At 39.4% G+C, this 14,073-nt stretch overlaps 1 protein-coding gene across 11 annotated transcripts in view; it reads right to left on the bottom strand.

Annotated features, from left to right (window-relative positions):
• LOC146199855 (uncharacterized) overlaps positions 1 to 2,374 on the bottom strand; it is a 37,617-nt gene extending 35,243 nt beyond the window's left edge. For 4 of the 11 annotated variants that reach the window (XR_014705132.1, XR_014705133.1, XR_014705138.1 and 1 more), the window contains exon 1: positions 2,046 to 2,194. Coding sequence is in view for 3 of the 11 variants with exons in the window: in XM_084595261.1 (XP_084451387.1) it covers positions 2,046 to 2,081 (36 nt within the window). In the remaining 8 variants the exon portion in view is untranslated. Of the gene's footprint in view, positions 1 to 2,045 lie in introns of all 11 variants that reach the window. The other 7 variants (XR_014705131.1, XM_084595262.1, XR_014705134.1 and 4 more) reach the window with 6 other exon arrangements.
• Positions 2,375 to 14,073: the final 11,699 nt, after the last annotated feature.

Raw genomic sequence — 14,073 nt, 5'->3', positions numbered from 1 at the left:
AAAATTCTTCAAAGGAAGCCCTTCGACCAATGACATCAACTGAGAGGAACCTTCCAGTAACCGAGTTTTTTCTCTTCTCATGCCAGCAGGTGACAAGGGGTGTTGTTTTGACGATAGTGTTCAGTGCCTTGAACAAATGAAAGGAAGAACTTGCCCAGCCTATGGTGACACTGAAAAAATTGATTCTACTGGCAGGAGGGCCTTCTTACAGGGGTATTTGGCACAGCATTCTTGACATTTAACTAATTATAGTACTGTAATCAGCACGCCAGGCTAGAGTGCTGCAGCAGTATGCAGTGGTGCTAAGAAAGTGTTATCTTGGCTCAGATACTCTGGAACTGGCACAACGCAGTTGCCAAGGCAAAGAGTACGCCTATGCACCTTAGGTCTCACCCCATACCCCACCTGACCCGAGCACCTGATAAAAATACGAGGTGTGACACAAAAAAAACGAGACTGGTCCAATAAATTACTGCACTTTTAGAATCAGTTCTCTGTGACATTATCACCTTCAAAGTAGTCACCTCAGCATTCACACACTTCTGCACTTCTGCCATTGCTGGTAACAGTTCTGGAACGAGGTTTTTGGAAGGCCCTTCAGGAGATTCTCTGTTTTTGCCTGAACCTCTACAAATAAGACAAAATTGGTTCCCTTTAAGCAAGATTTAACTTTAGGAAATAAAAAAAGTCACATGGAGCCAAATCTGGTAAATAAGTAGGATGCTCCATCACAGCAATGTTTTTGCTGGTCAGAAACTGCTTGACAGATATGGTCATGTGAGCGGGTGCATTGTCCTATTGCAACAGCCATCCATCACTCCAAAACTGTGACTTTTCTTTGCTAATTTAAGTATTTTTAGTGCATGAATAGGGGAGGTGTGTGGGATGATGTCAGCAAAGCAGTTGTTGCCAACTCAACTCTTTTTTCAAGCTACACACTTGTCTCGTTTATTTTGTCACACCTCATATTTCCCTTTATTTACGCGACATGGTGGCGTTTCAGCGCTCTAGAAAGGTGTGTTGATGACCATACAAAAGTATGGGGACTCACCTGCAGTGCAGTCTATGTGTGCTGTGTGCACACAGGTGGGCTTGAACACACCTACTCTATCTTATCCACATTTTAACAAATAGCCCAGTTGAAAACAGCCAGTTTTAACAAGTAGCCCAAATCGGCCAATTGAAAGAAACCATAGTCTAGAAAGTCACAAACTACTAAAAAGAGAGAGAAGATGAAAGTTGCAGATTACAGCAACGAAAAAGGCAAGGTTGCAAATAACAAAATCCCATCTTCCCTGTTGATTACCCAAATCATGTCACGTCGTTTCATGGACTACATACTGCGATCCAACATTGCATCAGCAGCTTTTTAAAACTGTACTTGGTTTCTCTCACTTATAACCAGTTATAAACATAAATTTCAGGCATCATGGAGTGTTCATGTTTGTAAACAGCCCGAAACACTCAGCGGAGCTCCCGTAAAATGTTGAGTCATCTACTTTGAAGGCAGATTCCTGCGTAATTTTTCAAGTCAAGTCGCAAAAGGGTGCAGCCATTCGCGGTATACTGCAGCAGCTATTCCCATTTCGAGCTGTTCATCAATTCGCTCTCGCCTAGCATCTAATCTGCTGCACATTTCAGTTGGTAGACCGACTGCCGGGGACAGGTGGTGATCCCGGTTTCAAACCCCGGATAATGACGAAATTTTCAAGCACCAAGTTTCTGAAAAAACTGAACGGCTTTGATTTGCAGCCATATGCATACTGAGCCAAACTGTACATACATACTACTGCAAGTACAGAACTGCACACCTGAGAAGACTTGACCGAAGGGGCTGATATAAGAAACTCGCAAGCACACAAACCTCACAAGTACACACACTGCCCCGCTTGTATACAAACGACGTGAACAAACCATACCTCCTAGTTTCGAGGGGCACAAGGAAAGTTTACAGCTATGCGCAAATTTTGCGATGAATGACTGATGCAATAAAGCCATTGTGAATATTTTTTTTATAACCTTCAGTAATACTAAGAGAATCTTACCAATACATTCAATGCGGGAAGCGTTTTCGATGTCATCAGTAGTAATATGGTGTATGGCCCCGCAAGATGACAGCAAATGCAAACATCTCCGCCGCCATTTGTAATGCATCCCGCAGTGAACGTAGCTTGCAGCAGTGCAGCATTTTGTTAACTAAAAAAATAAAAAGAGGGCAACTGCAAATGTTAATATTGTACTTTAAAAATTAAATTGAAGGCTTTAAAGGTGTGCATATATAGTCTGTTTTAGTTTTCGTCGGTTGCGCCATCCACTGTTCATGGCATGGCAGCTATGACACTGAGATGGCAGACGACGCGGCCTCAGGAGACACGAGATAGTATACAATTTCGATGTCTCAGGGAATTGCAGTGAGCAGAACATCCGACCAAACGACGCCGAAGCGTAGCTATATATTATCCGTAAAGCTTTAGTGTAAGCAGCTCTGGGTTATATGAAATGCGAGTAAGACTGGAGGGTCGCGTCCCCGACGACCTCTGGCGCTGTATGGTTATACACAAACACAACACACACACAAGAGAATTAAACAAGTGTTGTGTTTGTGTATAACCATGCAGCGCCAGAGGTCGTCGGAGTCCTATAGAACTAGCCCGCTCGCAAGTTTAGCGTGTTGCACAATTAGAGGCGCGATGTACCTCTCCCAGCCAAACCGCGGCATCCTTGCAGTTCAAATTTTGCACAGAAATGGTATTTTGTTGCTAGTATATTTTAATACCAAATCTGTTTGGGGTACATGCCTGATTCGATCAAAAGAAGTCAGATGTTCTCATCTTAAGCGGCGGCGACGACGGCAGACGAGCCGCTACCCCAGCGATGGCACTGGTAGCGCTACCTCATGCTGCTTACAACAACTCAAACCTTCTGCCAGAAACGTTCGCCCCCTCTTTTCCTGCTACAGAGTTGTTGTAGCAGCATGAGGTGGCGCCACCAGTACCATTGCTGGGGCAGCGGTCATTGCCGCCGCATAAGATGGGAACAACTGACTTCTTTTAATCGAATCAGGCAAGCACCCCAAACAAATTTCATATTAAAAAATACTAGCGACAAAATGCCCTTTTTGTGCAAAATTTTAACTGCGAGGATTCCACAGTTTAGCTGGGAGAAGCATTCTACATCGCGCCTCTAATTGTGCAACGCGCTGTATTACTACGGAGGGTCGCGGCAGTGCGCGCGGTGTACGTATACGTGCGCGCCGAATCATTAGAGCACATACACACAGTGACACATATACTACAGGAAGAACAGGATGCTTGGGCATAATAGCGGGTGGAATATATCACGAAATGAGCCGTGGTTATTATGCAAAATAATAATAAAGAGCTAAAATCTTTCGTTAATTCATGCTGGTTGAACCACACCCGGCACATCTGCCCCATTCAGCACTGGAAAATATTTACTTACTGCCTCGTTCCAATTTGATTTCCCAGATACACTTTTTTTTTTAAGAAAAAAAAAAACTGCAGAATGATGTAGGGATGTTTTCAGTATGCAAACGGACAAACAGGGGGCTTCTCTGCATGTCGACTTATGTTACTGTAAAGCCCACCCCTTATGATTTTTTTTTTTTATGTGCTTGATATATCCTCTTCACTGGCTGTCGTGCTGCATGTATATTACGTGTGCAAAATCCGGCAAAGCAGCGGTAGTGATCGGTTAATGTGATATATGATAAAAACGATCAACAGTGAAAATTCCTAACTGGAAATTTTGTGACTATATTCTGCAATTTAGTGCAAAGGACGAGATTGCTGCACATATTGGTTATTTTAATGTAAAGTGCTTGCCCGATTAGTGAACCGCATGCAAAGGTGATGACAAGACCTCCGCTCATACACACATGCTTCATCTATGTCAAACAATGAACAAGAAGCAAATCAGCAGTGGAGCGCATCAATCTGCTAAAATTGTCAAAGAACTCTTCAACTATAGGTAGCAACATTAGAATAACAAAACTGGTATGTCAGTTGTATTAATGCTTGTGTTACATAAGTAATAGCTGATCTTTTCAATGTTATAATATGCTGTTATAAGTTGACAAATAATATTGTTATGCTGTATTATAAACATGAATTTAACATTACAAAGAAAAATTGCTTTGATATATAGTGTACTCCACATTATACGGTTTCAATAATAACTATAAAACAACATAATAAAAATAAACTTCAAGCAGTACAGGTTGCAGAATTTTGCCGCTTTCTTTATTACCGCAAATACATTTTTAAATAAAAGTATAATTTGCACCTAAATCTCTTAAATTCTGCCTGAAACAGAGCGCATGCACAAATATATATATAATTTTGTTATAAAGGTTTGCTTACTATACCACCCCTCTTTTTTCTGTTTACATGAACAATCAAGGAGAAGGCTTCTGTACTCATTTTCACCAAATCTTATATGAACCACCTGGTCTGATGACATACGTTTAACATCACAAGTAAAGGCTCTTAATGATGGCATGGTATGTTGTATGCTTGGCTCTATGCATATGGTATCCATATGGACGATGCATCGAGTTGCATGTTGTTTAGTGTTGTGCAGTTCATATGTCACTATGACTGTTGTTGCACTCTAGCTGCAAATTTTCTAGCTGTTTGACTGGAAATGTCAATTTTCCATCAGGAAGTAAAAACATTCCTGATCAACAGGTTTTCCAGTGCAATATATAATTCAGCTCGAAAAATATGTCATTCTGGAAGAAATATATATGGTTTCCAGCTGGAAAGAAGTGATCTTCAGTTCAACAGTCCAGCTGTAAATGGGGCTCTTTTTTATTATTTTTTCACTAGGCAATTCAAATCAATTGAAAGCAATTCATGTTTATTCTCAACATTTCATTTACAGACTCTCTGACAGAAAGCTGTAGAGACAGCTTAAGGACGAGGTCAAGGAAGCAACAGAATTGTTCAAAGAAGTTTCTAGCAAAGACATTCAGCTTTGCATGCATATAAATGAAAAATGAACCAAAGTACTGACAATATGCAACATTACTATATGTACAATAATATAGAAAAATGCACAAAAAAGTCCCATTTTTAGGTTGAATGAATTAGGTATCATATTGCACAATAAAATAGAAAAACAGGTCACTCTAGAAACATATTGAACACAAAACTTTATGTGTGACTGTCATATGACAGGGATTGGAAAGATAGTAAAGAGTGAAGAAGGTAATTAGTTTGGTAATGTATCATCCCTTTTTCATAGGCACATGTTAAAAATATTGAAACATAGTGCTTCCCCTGATTGGGTCATTAAAAATTGACATTTTTCATAAGCAAAGTCGAATTGATAAAAAAGATTGTAATGATATTCACAGTTTGATGCTGAATGCATGATAACCTCTGTTGAAGGATGCAAATACAATACATTGTTTATGCAACTACGTAGCACCAAACATTAGAATGATGTTACAAAATTGTTAACTTGCCTGAAGGTTGCCTAACGTTCTGTCACATAGTTGTAACATTCAAAAGAAACATTATATTATTAATAACTGCCAAATATTATAATAATGTTATATAATGTTTTATGTTGCATATTGCAAACATTACTTTAATGTTACAAACAAATGTTATTCTAATATTGTCTGCTAAATATTAAATAATATTTGGATCATAAATATATAAAGCAACATAGAATATACATTTTGAACACTAAGTCCCAGCACTTTTGGCCTTTTTCTTCCAGTAACCATGTTTTTATGCATATTTCTTTTCAACTAGAGCTTTGAAATTATGCCTGCCGTAGAATGAAAGCAGCCCTAATATTTTGTTAGAGAGTTTTGATTATTATTCATTCGTCACTATGACTCCTTGCACACCCATCGGCTATGGATATAAAAGCATGACTCTAAATGACTTGTTCAGAGGTGAGTGTAGAAGTTGTGCTGTTATATGTAGTTGTGCTGTATTGTGGTCTTTGCAAAGCGCGCAAGCTGTGTACCATCGTGAGCGGGCCTACATGCTCGGCAAGGTTACTCTACACTTTCACGAATGTTACATTTATGTTGCATACAAGTTAGATTTATATTAATTAAATGTTTATCAACACATTATACCAGCCTAATATGTCCCCTATTGCTAAAATATTTCAAATAAAGACACTGATAACATCAAAATAATGTTCAAATGAAACAAAAATGTTACATTGCTCCAATATTTTGGTGCTCCCTGGGAAATAACTTTCTTTTCTAGACGCAGAAGTGTACTTGGTGTCTATTATTAGTAGTTGCCCCCCATATATCAGCGTGCAATAGTTAAGGTGGGAACAGAATATGACATGGCAAAGTTCTATAGGGGTCAAAAAGAGATATACCAGGTCTGAAAGATGGTGCGAATCAAAAATATATATCTTGGAGGCATAGTATTCTATAGGGAACATGGGACAATGACTTTCTTTCTTGACCTGGCTGCAAAATGGGAGCTAAGAGGTCATATAATGCAGGCCTTGAAAGCACTGATTCAGGTTGAATGAACCCTTTAATAGTAAAGTCACGATCGGACCAGCAATATATATTGCTGGTCCGATCATGACTTTATATTGACTATATAAGGGTCTTTACTAAATCAGTATAATTGTGATGATATATATGGCGCAGATGTGCTGTCTATTATAAATGGCTTAATAAATATATATGTGTTGCTGCTTTATAAAAATAAAACACTCTAAAATACCTTCCATCTCTCTCAAATCTTTATGCGCAATTTTCTTTCTTTTTTTTTTTTCGGCTATAAGATTTTTTTTTACATCTCGTGGAAGCATACCTCAAGCATGCATACACAACAATCGAATACAACTGAGTTTGATTTCATGTGAAAACCAAAGCCTTGCAAGAACACAGCATCACTTTCCGCTGTTTGTCATCGAAGAGGCAATCAACGAGAAATGCACGCGACAGCCAAGTGAAGCAAAGGCGTTCCGCATTCATGCACTAATTCTTGCCACCGCATGCCTCGCACTGCACAATAATTGTTGTGAACGTCAGGCCGTTTCGTTCCTTCCGTACTTCTCGCTGCCCATTTGCTCTCCGAATGAACCGCGCCACCTTCTTTCCACATTCCTTTGTTTTCTTTGTTTTGTTTTTTTCCTACACACCGCATGCTTTCCCTCACAGCTCCGAGGCCTACGTAAAGTTAGCTTCTTAGCACAGCTGAAAGTCTAGTGGTAAAGCCAGTTTAAGAAAACTTTGCCTCGCGATTTTGTATCGCGCGTGCGGCGATGTCATTTCATGGGAAGTACGTCGCCGCTGCCAGATACTATATATAACCGATTCTTGTCAAAAATGTCTTTACTATAAAAGTTCAAATATTTACAGTCGTCTACTGAACATGAATTGGGACTTGAGTTTTACAATTAACTCCGAGTTTGCTACAGCGAGGTTACTGTTATCACTTCAGTTCAATTGGTCATTTGGTCGGGTCGGATGCGAATTTTTTTTTTTTATTTCAAGGTGAAATTAGAAAGCAAGAGCTAGGCCTGTTTATATTAAATTGCTTGAAACATACCAGTCCCATTAATATTTTAAATAGTATATTTTCCAAGTGCTGTACTGGAAGCTAGCTTCATTTTCGGCTGCAAATATAAATGAAGTAATTGCAGTACGCAAACTGGTAGATTACTGCTTCATATCTTAACCATAAAATGAATAAATGAGCATTATATATTTTCCACTTGGCCACAACAGCTTGCACAATTGGTACTGTTCACGCCATGGACATTTCCGCCAGGGACATAAGAAAAGCAGCTGCTGTGGAAGAATAGAACATCAGATAATATACTAGCCGGTATTTGAATACAAATAATCTCATATTTAAGGAAAAAAAAATGTGCTGTATGAGCTGTATAACTGTCCCCGGCTATTAATCTAATTACTTTCTTTTGAAGCATTAGTACCTTATTAATGTTAGTGCTTTATGTGATGGTCCAGACCAAATGGCAATAGTTAAGATAAGATTGAAATATTGTGTTGTAGATTATCAACTTTAGATTTGGAGAAAACTCTCAGTGACACCTGCAAAGGATGCCAACAGACTGTGACACTTTCTTTGCAATATATGTAATCTGTTCTGTTCCTTTCATATGTGCATCAAAAATAACAGCAAATGATTTAAAGCTGTCGATAATTTCTATTGTATTATTAAGTTTTAAGGTAAGTAAAATGAGTGCTGATAAAGTTCCTTTAAAGTTTAAAGGTCAAAAGAAAACTGTTTTAAATTTCTTACTATCGACAATTAACAAGTTCATTTGATATTAACCATCTGTTTAATGACTGAAGAACAATGTTCCCTCTTTTTAATAGGTTACCTGTGGATGAGTCAGTAAGAAAAAGCTTGTATCATCAGCTTACAGAACATTGAAAGCAAGTTTATATAACCATATCATTAATATAAGCACTAAAAAGAAACGGACCCAGAGGGCTACCCTGGGAAGCTCCACATTGTATAGTTTTTAAACCAGACAGGTTACCATCAGTACAGACAGCCTGTTTACGCCGACTATATGAGAGAAACAGATTAAGAAGAGAGCCGCGGATGCCATACCTTTTAAGTTTATGAAGTAATATGTTATGACTGAGGAGTTCATGCATTTTACCAAAGTCTACAAACATGCCTAGCGTTGTGTTCTTACATTCAAAACCCTGTAAAATAATTTCATTTTGCAGCAGCTGAGCAGATTCAGTGGACCATCGTTTGCAAAAGCCGAACTGATTGTCATTAATAGTAAAGAGTGTTTATCGAAGAGTTCTCAGTTTTTTTAACTATAACTTTCTCTAGAGCTTTTGAAAAAAAACAAAAACGGTCGAATGAAAATTGGTCGGCAGTTATATATTTCATTCTTATCTCCTCCCTTAAAGATTACTGAAACCTTGGAAGACAGGAATGAACGGCTCAGAAATGACGAAGACACAATTCATCATTCCTTTCCTTGAAGGAATAACCAAACAAATGAGTGCTCACCAAGCATATCGTTGTTTGTTGCCATATGTGCCCCTATCCATTTTTGTGTGCTGTCATCCTCTCATGCAAAACAAAACTGTTCAATCTGCTAAATTAGTGAGCTTCATTTCTTGTCATATGGAACAAATAATTTGTTCTCAAATTGCTTCACATCAACACATTCTGGCAGTTGACCTGTAGCTGCCTGGCTGTGCCAAGCAGCCACTACCTGACACAGAAAGCTTGATGCAAGAACCCTCCTGCACTGGACATAATTATATGCTGCATCAAGTGGTGAACAAAGCTCAGTGTTTCTAAATGCAAGTTACCAATTAGTACTATCGATATTATCATATACATTCTGTCAGAATCAGTAAAACTGTACGCTCTAGAACATGCATGGCACAGTGAAGTGAAACTGCAATTCCATCTTGCCTCCCATATATGACTTTGCTTTTTTTCATTTGATGTGCGTATGTCTATATATAGTTCAATCCACATGGTAAGTATAAGTATTTAAATAGCACCTCAACAGCTCAGTGACTGGGCGCTCGACTGCTCTATCCAAGAATATGGGATCGAATCATGGCTGTGGAAACTGCTTTTTGGCAGCAAGAAAAGCAAGGTGCCCATGTGCTCTGCGATGTCAGTGCACAGGTGGTAAAAATTTACAAAGCCCTCCACTACAGCATGTGGCATAGCCCGAGTCCCTCTGGGATGTTAAAGCTCATAAACCGACTCAAACCTATTACTAAGAGCAATTTTAGTACGCTCAAATCAATGTGCTTGATATGTCCGCCATCTTAAATGTATGTCAAATTCAGCTGCCTGTGAAACAGCGTGTATTAATATGACTACAATGCAGATGTTTTAAAACACTAAATATCTCAGAGTTTCTTTTAGGCAATGAAAATGTACAACACAGCATGCCTCTCCAGGGCATGCAAGTTTCAAGTTACATATCATTAGCATAACCACATTCACTATACAGGATAAAGGCCTCTAGTTTCTCTCCAACTAACCCTCTCCAATGTAAACTATGCTTTATCCCTACAGGCTGTCTACTTCCTAAGCCCACCTGGCTATCTGGGTCCCCTTGGTAATATATATTTTCCTAGAATTCATTCCTTTACAACTAACTGCTGAATACCTTGCCTTTGACTTCCCGCTTGTTCACTAATCCACTAGGCTCTCTTCCTACCTTTGCTTGTGGTGTTCTCTTCCTTGTCCCTGTCCTGTGTGCACTGGTAATTTTCCAACATTCAATTTCAAGTCTTTTTGTCATCCTCCAAGTTTCTATCTTATCAGTGGTCACAAGCAAGGTATCATGCTTGCCTTTTGAGACATATAGATTACCTGCTAGTGCTGATTTCAGTGGGAATATACTTGTCAGATGCACTACACTAGCATTACAATAAATGTGCAACTCACAATAGTCCACATTATTATTTTAGACACATCAAAAGATTATCACAAGCAGAGCTTAAAGTCAGGGGGGTGTCGCGGCGTCCAAGAACCCTCACCAGTTTTTACGAGAGGTCTGAGACTTGAATATATTGGGTGTCCAGCACTGCACGAATATGAAGCAGGTGCAACCTTTTATTCTTCTCAGTGGCAATCAGAGAATGCTTATGATTGTTAGAAAATTTTGCAGCAAGTTGTTTTAAGAATTATTGCTTTGTTTTAGTAAGAATCAGAATTTCTAAAATCTGCAATGAAGAAAACAAAGGTCAGTCCCTCTACACAGAGGCTGGAACTAGTTAAGTTATTCTACACACATACCATCTCTTCGATTTTGCTGGTTCAGTGCACACTGTGTTTTAGGTGCTGGCTGAGCAAATTGTCAATATGCTTACACAATATTATTCAGATGTTGTACTCGTCACCAGTCAAACAGACCAAGCTGGTAGTTCTTACAATATTTCTTGCTAATTGTCAATGGGTTCACTTGAAGTGTAAAAATTATAGAATATATTTTTCCTACCTAGTTGATTTTACATTTAAAGTGCGATTAAGATTGTGCTTCCTGTGTAAAGTGTTTTAAAGAACATAGCACTCTCGCTGCTCCTATAAAGTTTACTCAAATACATTTATTTGCAAAATTTCTATTTAAACTTATTTACTCTTATAAAGTTTTCTTCGCAACCAGACAGTCAGAAATTCAGTTCTCGATGTGAACTGTGCTACAAGATAGTGGTTTCAGGAAACAATATTACATATGTTACAAGTGCTAACGCTTTGTTGTTTCACTATAAGCTGCTTTATGTCACATATTGTTTGTCGATCATGCTTGCAGAGCACAGGGATTAATTTTTTCGGGTGCATGTCATAAAATGATCACGAAAACCTCCTTCGTATATAATATGATCGTATATAATATGCTCGAATTTCTAGAGTACCCTCTCTGACAGAGCCAGACTTTAAGCACTGAAAGTAATTCATTCATTTCAAAATTACTTTTGCTAAAGTGAATAACTGCTGTTTCTATACATCATATCATGCACTCCCGGTACGATGCTAAGAAAGCAGTAATGACATATGCGGCAAGCCTGTCCCACAGTGATGGATGAACAAAAAAATACAGAATTGAGTAGAACTGTGTGTCCAAGGGTCACAACCATTCTCTAAGCAGGTACATGTAAGGCGTCGAGGGTCCATCGAAGCGACAGCGGTGCAAAATGGTTGAAGGTCAAAACTAGTTGAAAGTGCGCAGTAACACTCACTGTTGCATACTGGCTATAGGCACAGTGCCGCTTTGTTACACTTGTCATCATGGGCGAAAAAGGAGTTGGGGGGGGGGGGGGGGAAGAGACAGGCGGAAATGTTCATGGTGTGAAAATTACCCAGCGCAAGCTGCCATGGTCCCGCGAACATGGAATCTATAAATCATATCATTCAGTGGCTTAGAACGGTGGAAGCAGCTCGCCGCGAGAGCAAGGCACCGAGTTTGCCTCTTATTACTTCTTTGAGTGCAATGAATGTGGCGAGTGTTTGACCATGATTCTGTTTTTGTTGTTTTGTTGCCATTGTCATATTTTTAATAGCCTGTTATGTAGGAAAAGGAGAGGGAATAGTTTCACTGGATAGAATTTGGCGGTAAGATGAAAGAATGTGCTCTAGTGTCTGGGGAAAAGTTTTGTTCACAAGCTTTACTTAGTTTCTATACGGATGAAATCCAGACAGTAAATGAGAAGGAATTTGCTCTGCAGAGGTAATTGTAATGTTACTACTTTTTGGGAGCAGTAATTAGTAATTTCATTACATTTTTAACACTGCTTGCAAGTAATTGGTAATGTAATTAAACTGCTTTTGAACAGTAATTTTGCCAAGTATGGTGCCAATTTAACCCAGACAAAAAAAAAAAGATACCATTATGTCTATTAGGAATGAAGTAGATTAAATAAGACATGCCAGCTGGACTTGTGAATGTAATCATGTAGCTCAAATGGTTTTTCTACTTCTGATTGGCAATCACATTGGAACATTCAATTAGAAGGCCCTGTTGAACATTCAATAAACAAATGTTGCAACTTAAACTGCTGTGTAGTTTGCATAATTTCTACGACCACAGCAGTTGATTAAACGAAGTAACTTTGATCCCTGAAGATCTGCTACTAAGTAGGGTCCAATGTGCGAGGTCCCAAAAGGAAAAGATTGTGTCAACTCTTCCGGTATATATGTAGGTTCGTATGGTTTATGTGTCATATGCATGCTTGCCTGTCGCCTGCTTGGAGCTGCCATTTCAGGTCAGTGCCGGCAGAATAAGCATTAAGATTGGAAGCCTTAGCTGAACTGCCCAACTGGAATGTTCAATTTAATCAAATTGGAGCTTCGAGTCTGTTCCAAAAGCGTGTTTAGAAACTGATTTCCATGGAAATCATTTTTTTTTTTTTTTCACACAAGAACAAGCCAAAAGACTGCACTGCACTGACTTGACAAATATCTAAAAGATGGCAACTTTATTGAAATATGGGCGGAGAGGCTCCGCAAGAAGGGCTGAGTTATTTCAGATACAAGGCATATACTGCAGAGTACAAGTGCACCTTCCAAAAACAGGAGTCTGCATTATGTCCCGTTTTTGCTGACCTACCAACATAGCTTGATCAGCCACACTGCTGAGCCACAATGCAAACCCAATTCGCGCTCATACATGTAGTTTTATGTAAGTACCAAAAGCAACCTCAAATATTCACCAGCTGTTCCTGACTGCAGTTCCTTTTTGACAGGCGATTCTATCAAATTGTTTTTCACGAAATTCTAGCACTGAATTGATTGCGGACGAGTAGCCTAGCTGGCCGCAGAACGATTTCGGAGATAACTGCAGTGCCTTAACGTACCGCCTGAGAGCTATGGAATAGAACACTGCAGCAACTGCAGTTCTTTCGTATTTGAAGGCGGAATACGAAGACAACGAGATAAGCAGCCCACGGGGAGACGAATTTCCTTGCGTCGAGTGAAGTGCACAATGCACAGCCGAACCCGAAGCCCAGAACGAAGCTAGAAAAAAAACTTCCTCTGCAGCTGCATGTCACAATCAAGCGCGTCCAAACTCCGTCATTCTGCGCGCAATGCTGACCAAGGTAGATGTAGTAGATGGGCATGAACGGGCCTTTAAGCAGACCTAAAGCAGCGCCCACCCACACGCTCCTCCACTCCTGGCACTCCTGGCGCTCGCCAGCGCGCCAAACCGCCAAACGCCGACGCTACCGATCACTACATAAGTAAAAATTATTAAAAAACTGGACAGTAATCATTTCTTTACCAACAATTTAAGTTTTAAATAAGAATTATAAAGGTTTTACTTGCTGTCATGCACATTTTTTTCTTTGCTTAGTTTATGATGACGTAGTGTGACGTATTTTATGCGTGGCAGCAGCAGCCTGCTAGTGCCACGGGCGTGGCTCTAGCCTCGGCCTATATTGTTTTATGTGTTCACAAAGTAGTTCCGCGCCTATTACACTGTTTATTAAAAACCTTGTTCACCGCCTAGCAGAGTGGCGCAGCGGAAGCGTGCTGGGCCCATAATCCAGAGGTCCGTGGATCGAAACCACGCTCTGCTACATTGTTTTATTTG

This window comes from Amblyomma maculatum, chromosome 2, assembly GCF_055883805.1.
Source record: "Amblyomma maculatum isolate TAMU_Amacu chromosome 2, ASM5588380v1, whole genome shotgun sequence".
Classification (NCBI taxonomy): domain Eukaryota; kingdom Metazoa; phylum Arthropoda; class Arachnida; order Ixodida; family Ixodidae; genus Amblyomma; species Amblyomma maculatum.
Note: the sequence above shows the minus strand (reverse complement) of the source record. Positions and strands in the feature narration are given on the sequence as shown.